The 9,205-nt window shown below is 45.4% G+C and overlaps 1 protein-coding gene across 1 annotated transcript in view; it reads right to left on the reverse strand.

Moving 5' to 3' along the window:
• Nucleotides 1-3,787: 3,787 nt before the first annotated feature.
• LOC106813160 (titin-like) overlaps nucleotides 3,788-9,205 on the reverse strand; it is a 180,648-nt gene continuing 175,230 nt past the window's right edge. Inside the window, exons 238-244 of the mRNA XM_014817590.1 lie at nucleotides 8,795-8,934; nucleotides 8,236-8,398; nucleotides 7,591-7,677; nucleotides 7,295-7,378; nucleotides 6,845-7,042; nucleotides 6,436-6,546; nucleotides 3,788-5,648 (exon numbers count right to left, since the gene is read on the reverse strand). Of these exons, the coding sequence (XP_014673076.1) occupies nucleotides 5,452-5,648; nucleotides 6,436-6,546; nucleotides 6,845-7,042; nucleotides 7,295-7,378; nucleotides 7,591-7,677; nucleotides 8,236-8,398; nucleotides 8,795-8,934 (980 nt within the window). The 3' untranslated portion in view covers nucleotides 3,788-5,451. The remainder of the gene's footprint in view (nucleotides 5,649-6,435; nucleotides 6,547-6,844; nucleotides 7,043-7,294; nucleotides 7,379-7,590; nucleotides 7,678-8,235; nucleotides 8,399-8,794; nucleotides 8,935-9,205) is intronic.

The following is a 9,205-nucleotide window of genomic DNA, read 5'->3' on the forward strand; positions in this document are numbered from 1 at the left end:
CTGTGTTGTGTGTGTGTGTACGTGCGTGCTATATGTGTGTACGTAGTTGCTGTGTGTGTACCACAGTGGTCACTTGTCGTGTGCTATGTGTGTGTGTGTTGCGTGCGTGCGTGTGTGTACGGCGCTAGTGACGTTGCGCGCCCGTGGGTGTGTGTGTATTATTGTGTTGTTGGAGTCCGTGTGGTGGGTGTACGTTCTCCCGTGCCGCGCGCATGTTGCGTCTTCGTGCGCGGTGTGCGCGTGTGCTGTGTGAATTTTGCTGTTCGTGAATCTGTGTGTGTTCCCGTGTGTGCGTGAATATGTGCGGGTGTGTGGTGTGTGTTCGTGCGTGCGTGCGCGCCGGGCGTGTGTGTATATGTATGTGCTTGTGTGTGCGACGAAACCCGTGTGTGTATGTGTGCTGTGTGTGTGTGTGTGTATGAACTTTTGTGTGCTGTCTTGTGTGTGTGTGTGAATGGACCGCTCCACCAGAACCGAGGCAGAGGCAGGCGACAGATGGAGACATGGACCGCTTCACCAGAACCGAGGCAGAGGCAGGCGACAGATGGAGGCATGGACCGCTTCAGCAGAACCGAGGCAGAAGCAGGCGACAGATGGAGACATAACAAGGATGTGCATGCTGCGCGAGTTAGTCACTGCACGCAGCATTTCTCATGATTGCTGACAACGCGCTCGCTTGTCTGTCAAGCTTGCTCCTCCTTAGTTGGCGTGCATTCCAAGGTGGTAGCCCGCTGCGGTATTTATACACGCGACATCTATGGTTGAATCTCGCCTCATTACAACAGCCACAACAATACCTAGAGACGCTGTGATTATGTGCTAGGGTGGAGCACACCCAGCGCCCACTCATTATAGGCTACATACGTTATCAAGACACGCATCTCGCGGCGATTTCTTTCTACACGAAACCTAATTTTGCCAACTAAAATTGGACGTGGGCACGTACGCATATGCGCACGAAATCTGGAGCAAGCAAATTTCTTTTGCCGACCGGAAAACGGGTTCTATATAGTTGTAGTTACTACGTACGCGTAGACGGCGATGTAGATTGGACGACGTTTTCTTTAGATTTCGAGTTGAAACTCGTGCTATTTGTTGCGTATCATGAACCGATAATGCCGCGCTCGTTGCAAGCTGCCGGCCTGAATACACTTGCAAACGCACGAGCAAAATCACGCGCTGCGTAATCATTGGAGTATACTTATTATATCCGATCACGCGCGACTTGAGTTCGGTTACGTGAAGACGCACGCATGAACATTCGGGCGGGGACTTGCTTGTTGAATGTACTCGTGTCTGGACGTTGGCTACGAAATATTAAGAGTACATAATAGAGATCACTATCATGTACTCTTGAGAATATATAGCAGTCGATGGGGGAAAATGGCCGCGAAATGAAATGGAGGGGGGGGGGTTCCCACCTGCCGCCGTTTATAAAGACATGGCGTGGAGCCACTACCCGCATGCGTGCGATTACTACCTATATCTACCCAGTTAGTTTGTGATGAAAGGTTTTGCTGCCCCCGGTCCTTCCCCCTTACATGCCAGATTACCTACCACAGCAAAGAAATTACATACGCGTCTAGCCGTTGAAAGGTACAAATTTGATGAATGCGCGCAAATTCTTCAAGCTATATAAATAGATGTTATAGGCATGTCGACGCCTATTACCACTCGCTTGCTAACTGCTTTATGTGACATTATTGCTAGTATTTAGTAGCAGTAGTATGAACTCATGGTATATTATAAATAATATAACCGTATAATGGTATATATGGTATAATGGTATGGTAAAATGTCACATCGATAGCTTAGCTTGAATGATAACTACGCAGATGAGAAAGTGGAAAAATGCAACACGGCAAAACGGACTGACTACACGTGTGTTATCCGCCCTCTGGCCTCCCGTGCAGTATAACAGGCCTCGGCAATTTTGTTGCTTTGCGTTCTGCAACGGGCGTTGTTTCCACGGGGTTGTAGCCTTGTCATAAATACCACACTTATGATTACTCGCAATTCAGGACAAAATTAGAGTGCAGACGAATCCCCCCAATATCCTCCAGGCTATTCTCACCATTCTGTTAATCGCGTGCAGTAAGGAAAGGATCCACGCATGATTGGAATCACCCAGGCAGTAATGTCGAATTAGAAATTTGGCAGTCGTATACGAATATTCTGGTTAGGGGGTCATAAAACTCCGTTGAGCTGTTGACCTCTGATCATCATCGGCTAAGAGACAGGTAATTAATAACTGCCACGGATGAGAACAAAAGTTTTTTTAATTATCTATTACACCAACTATACCAGTTCATCTGCGGTACTTCACGGTAAACACTGAACCGAAAAAAAGACCGACAATACATCGGACATTTTGTGCACGTGATGATCACGGACCTCATATTCCTTGAGTGAAGGACTGTCGCATATAGAATAGTGATGTACACAGGTGGTAGAGGCAGATGTGTCGAAGACAGAGAATTTTACATTTAATGCGAATTCCGCGTTTATCGAAATGATATCGGTTAGGTCGTATCGTATCGAATCGTATCATTGAGAACCGAATATATAAAAATAATTATCTAAATAAATAAATGTATATAATAATTTTGTAAATAAATAAATATATATATATGTATATATATATAACCAAAATATAGCGAATCGGCAGTGGACACGCTCTTACGCCCAACGGCATTTCGTAGTAAGGAGGTGGGGAAAGAGGAGCCACTTACTTTACGACAGCTCACGCTACACCGATCCATTCCGCAAATACCACGTCACAAAACCCGACGGAGAAGACATGATCTTCTAAACACGCGAGCGAAAACACGCACGACGGGAATGAACGTAAAATGCGACTCACCTTTGAACCGAGGACGGGAGGGCAACCGCGTCCGCGGCGACTACCGTGTGTAGAGATAGAAGAACTACGCAGGACGTCCGAGTCGTGAAATTCCGTTTACGATCACCGCAGTCTCGCTAGATTAGCTCGCTAGCCGTTATGTCACTCGGCGTGCGCGCGCGGGTATGTGGGCGCGAGTGCGTGCGATGCTTCGCCAGACAAGCAGAGTCTATCACGGAGAAATCTTACGATGCGACCGCTGCTAGCACTCAGCAAACAGTCTCGCAGCGCTGCTGGGATATCAGCGAGTGAGTCTTCTACGCTTGCCTGCCTCCTGCCTCTCGATGCGATAGTAGGCCAGTAGGTAACAGTGCATGCGTATCACGCGTCACTGGCGGGCTGTTGCCGATGGCATACGGTGGCGCGTTTGACCTGAGAACGAGGCACTCACCTGAATGAATTGAGCTGTGAGCGTCGCGTTGGGCGGACCACAGTCGCGGGTATTGTGAGAGAGGGCGCGGGGCAGAGGTTGGCCGGCCACGGTGCTGGCGAAGATAGCTAGCACAACGCGCGGTTTGTCTCAAAAATGGTTTGAAAAGTCATTTTCAAGTCAAACGCAATTTACCGTTGACCACACTGGTTGCGTTTTATAATGGCGATCTAATCTGATGTAGACAATATGTCGTATATCACGTGCGACATCGAGAATAGGGACACGTGCGTTATATCGGTATTATCCGCACGTAAGCCTGTCGATGTCGCCCAGAGTTCATCTATCAAACTTCCGCACACATGTTACAGATTCCGTCGACCGCCCAGCGCACCAGCGCTCACATTCTTTATGAGTGCAATGCCGATAAACGTTAAATTCACAGCAAGGTTAGATTTCACAATAAAAAAACTAAAAAATAATAGCAATCTGCAAAGGAATAACAAAAGACGTCGTTAATAATAATAATAATATTTGTTATTGTTACGATAGAAATAGCACCAATGATCGATCAGACATAATACAAATGTAATATTACAAATTTTGAGTTTGAGGAAAATATTCAATGTACAGATCTCCGACTAGACAAATACACTGTGATAACTTGAAGCTAACACAAAACTGAATTGTCACACAAATAAATAAAATCAAAACAGAGGACGTCACTGTAGGGTTTTGTCACAATGAACTTGGCAATGTCATTTCCTCTTTAACCTCTCATTAGGAATATTGTCACGTGCAACATGACAATCGTGGGTCAAAATACGTCACGCTTCTCTAAGCGTGCAACACCTCATTATGTTAGTGGCTAGTGTCTCTTTTATAGCAGATATCGCAACGTCCTGTTTCTGTAGCCTTGACACGTTCGAGTCGACATTCTCTTACTTTATATCGCATATTCATATTTCATACATTGGAAGCGCGCTCAATTGTCGCATTTTTCTGCGAAAATTTCACGCTCCATATTTATTTAACCCGTTGCTGGCTAAGAGTTAATAAGGCCACGGTAGTCACAGGTGAGAAGCTTTACTCACTGACACTTGCTCACCTGCCAGCGTTGCTTCATCTCGTGTCAAAATCAACAGTCACCCCAAGCGCCAGCACCACTTCTCCACGTAAGGCATCGCTTTGATTTAAACTACATACTACACGTGCGCGTTAAATATAACAACCCATGTGCTACGAACGTCTAAACGGCATCCAAGCAGTACAGACGACCGACGAATGTACATGAAAACATTTTACGCGTACAAACCCTCCGTCAATGACGTGCTAACATCGCAATTCTGCTCAATTTTCTAACCATCGCCGGCCGAGATGAGATATTATCAGAGCAAACGACACTCTAGGGCTAGTACAGAAAAACCAATGACTATCTATATCAGATCAACGGATTCTTTAAGGGGCGTGCTAGCATATACATCATCAGCAACGAACATCCCTCTATACATGTTGCCCGCCGTAGCAAGGCGAAAACAATGGTTCTCACCGGCGCCACCTATCTGCATGCGTCGATGGTGCAGCGACCAGATATAAACACGATGGAGACGCAAACTGTGGGACTGTAACTCAACGTGAACTTTTTCAATTTTTATCTTATTATTAACAACACGTACGTGCATTATACGCACATAACAAAAAGACACACACGCCGAGTCGACGTAGGGGGTCTACAATGAATTATACATTATAATAATAAATAAGTAATTAAATAATCGGAGCAAGGAAGTGTGATCTGATTTTAAAGCTCAAACACTCAAGCACTAGATACTTATGGACGGAATCTTAATAAGGCACATGGTTAGTCATTGGTGCTGACGCTGACATGTCGTATTCGTTAACTTCTCATGATCGTCTGGTATGTAACTTACAGTAAATTACGCACTAGGCAGACAAGAATGCAGATCTCATATTACCATCATCGAAATCCATATTGCAATTTAGCTCGCTCGACTTGTTCGTAAGAGATGCAAATTTAGGTATGTGTTCTCAACCAAGGTCGGCTGGATTGGGAATACAAGCTAGCAGACTCTAAGCTACGTGTGGCACACAATACTAATATACTAACAGCACACAAACTGGGAGAACACTGGCCGTTCTGCATCTGAAATACGGTGATCTACTTCTTGTCCTTTAGCTTGACTTCGACAGAGAAGGCCGCCTCGGTGGTTCCGTCCGCACTGGACGCGCAGCAAGTAAAGCGACCTTCGTCGGTAGCCGTGACCTTGAGAATCTCGAATCGGGAGCTGCTCTGGGAATGGCTGATTCGGTAGCGATCCGTGTCTTTGAGTGCCCGACCTTCCTTCATCCAGGTCACTGCAAGGTCATCGACATTGCGTCATGGAATAGCACGTAACATAGAGGCGTAGTTCACTCTGTCGCAATTGTCGTACCAAAGGGCCTGGTGTACGGGGCAATGGCTTATCCAATGTTCGGGCAGACAAAGGGTCAACGCATGACCAGAGATGAGCAATTCCCACCTCCGAAGTACGTTACTCCCATAGACTAGGTTGTGATCACCTGAACCACTAAGCTGCATCTACGGTGACGTAGCCCTTGAAATGCGTGAGCCTAACCGCACTTTCGCCCTAACCACGACATAATCATGAAATCTTATGCGAACAAAGAATTGAACGTTTACTAATAATTTCATGAATAAGGAATGAATTAGATTTGATTAAGGCATCGACATAGTATGATGACCGCTAGTAGCTGTTGAACACAGACACTACATCTAATTTCGTGTGGGATAAAAATGTATAAAACCATGTTTATAGATGATCGGTCTATGTTATGACGGGTTCATGATTGTTTAATCCTTATTATAGCTTTAATGGCTAGCAAATGAAATGGTTTTGCATAATCTGTTATTGCTGTCCCTGGCAGTATGGAGGTTATCATGAAAGGACCGAACACGGTAAAGCCACGGTAAGTGACACAGTTGCTGCCTAATCACGACGTTATATGGTATTGGTGAGGTATTCATACTGCGTTTGTCACCTGCTCTCGTTTTCACTATAGGTAAGAAGTTACCGCAAGGGAAATATCGCAGTGATTAATGCGTGAAGCGCGTGCAGGAAGCGGACAATGGCAATGAACGTACCTGTGCAGTTGTCCGTGCGAAGTTCGCACGAGAAGGTGACAGGAGCGCCCTCTTCAGTCGTGGCTGAACGTGGGAAGCTCATGAACTCCGGCAAGCCCGATGTCTCTGGACCTAAAAAATACGACAGATGTTTCAGTTATATAACTGTAGGACTGTAACCCGGTTTCCAAATAGACTAGCAAACATCCACAACTGAGAAATATGCATATTATATATATATATAAACGCAACTACTATAAATTAACATATTAAGATATTCAATTAATGTTTTAGTTCATATTGTCACAACATTAAAGGAGCATGCACAGAGACAATCACTATAATGTCACGTCAAATATTCGGAACAAACCCTAATATTAAAGTATCCGCAATACATGGCCTTTAGCACTAAACATGTAGCGCCACCTACCTTTAACATGAACACTAGAACTGGTTGCACACTCTCCAATCACGTTGAACGCCTCGCAGACGTACGAGCCGGCATCTTCCGGGTAAACCTCAGCAATCACCAGACGGTGACGCCCTCCATCCTCCTCTATCTTTAGGAACTGTGTTTCCACTATCTCTTTCTCGTTGTGAATCCATATGGTTTCGGGAAGCGGGTTTCCTTGAAGTTAAGGAGCACATTAGGCATATTCATTCACTCGCTCACGCACGCACGCACGCACGCACGCACGAACACACGCACGCACGCACACGCACGCACGTACGAACGGACTCATTAACACGTGCACATACACGCATTCCTACTATGTATAGTGATACTAGGTATTCGCGAGATTATTGGAAATTGGAATGGATCATCTCAATAACTTGCAACTATTGCACTTCGCAATTACTGCATGCAAATCTCGCTTACCTGTGACTTCACACTCCAGCACAAGCTTGTCACCGTCGCGGATGTTTTTGCTTTCCAGGTGGCGCGCAAACGACGGACCTCTCTCTGTAGAAGCATGTAGGGGACGTGTGACACAACCGTTACCAGATAATACTGTTACCGTTACTAATACCAATAACCGTTACGAACACCAAAAAAATACTGGGAAACTAATATTACCCACGTACACTCATTACATTACACAAAATACATTTGTGAAATACAAGAGAGAGGGAGAGAGAGAAAGAGAGAGAGAGAGGAAGGGAGGTCCTTCGTACCTTCTCCGGGAGCGGTGGGGAACGCTGTCTTCTTGGGCCGAAGAGGTGATCCTGGTACGGGGGAGGTGTGGCCAGACTTTGCTGGAGCTGTAAAAAGAAAAACATTTATATCACGGGCGATCGCGTGCAACCAATAGTATCTGTACACTGTTGCAACAGTTCCAGGTGCATACCTAAGGGACCAACGGCGCCAATAGTTGAATAGATTGCTGTTACGCATGGCAAGCTCAGTTCGGCATTATGAACCGCTTTGTATAGCGAATTATTAAATAACAACCGAAAATAAGATATATGGTTTATTATATAATATATTGAAGTAATTGACAATAGCCATCTCACGTTAATTTCAAAATGATGATCGAAACATTAACGAATATTGGCGTAAACTCATTGTCTAATAAGATCCTTCGGCTTTCAGACGCAATACTACTTAAATGCACTTACAGCTTTTATTCCCCCATAGAATCATATGACACACACACACACACGCACGCACGCACGCACGCACGCTCACGCACGCACGCACGCACGCACGCACGCACGCACGCACCCACACACACCCACACACACCCACACACATGCACACACGTGCACGTACGCACAGACACACAACGATATGTAATGATGTACAATGATGACACTCACGCTCCTCCGTGACAGCGAGGAGGCACGTCGTTTGGTCAGCGCCCTCTTCGTTGACAGCCTTGCACGTGTACTCTCCCTCGTCCTCTGGGAACACCTCGACAATGCCCAGCGTGCACACGCCCTGTTTGTACTGAATGTCAATCATGTCCGTGCTCGCCAGCATCTGAAAAAAAGATATAAAGAATAAGCGATTTAAATCATTAAATAATTTAAAATAGAAAAATAAATAAATGATGGCGTCACTTGTTATTACGTGACGTAAATGCTGTCGTAATATTATGTAAATGTAATGTCCTTGTTGTGATGTAAATGTAAGGTATTTATCAAAGAAATGTGTTTATGTTCGTCATCATTTTCATCTATATCAGAATTGTACCTTGCAACTAATCATAGCACATGTCTAGTATATTCATGTCTGTATTTGGGCAAATCTAGGATATATACACACCCAAGCGAACTACACCGAGAGTCCTTACGTTCGGACAGAGCACCTACGTAAGGAAATTAAAGCACGCGCCGATACATACGTTTACAGGCACACAGAGCTCTGCTATTTTACCTTTCCGTCCTTGTACCAGTAGACGTCGGGGTCGGGTACGCCCTTGACGTGGCACATGAGCAGAGCGGAGTCACCATCCGTCACTTCAACATCAAAGAGCTTCTCCTTGAAGTACGGTGGCTCGTAAACTGGCTCCAAAGCTACCAAAGATAAGAGGCAAGTGAGGAAACTTGATGAAGCGTTGCTCACCACGAAGAAAAAAATCCGTTGTGAAAGTGTTGCAAAGATTACGAGTAGTGTGCGTGCGTGTGTGCGTGCATCCGTGTGTGCGTGCGTTTGTGTGTACGCGCATGTGTGTGTTGTGCGCGAGCGTCTTGTGTGTGTGCACGTGTGTGCGTGGTATGTGTGTGTGTGTGTATATATATATATATATATATGTGTGTGTGTGTGTGTGTGTGTGTGTGTGTGTGT

The sequence above is a fragment of the Priapulus caudatus genome, unplaced genomic scaffold (assembly GCF_000485595.1).
Source record: "Priapulus caudatus unplaced genomic scaffold, Priapulus_caudatus-5.0.1 Scaffold0, whole genome shotgun sequence".
Taxonomy (NCBI): Eukaryota; Metazoa; Priapulida; class Priapulimorpha; order Priapulimorphida; family Priapulidae; genus Priapulus; species Priapulus caudatus.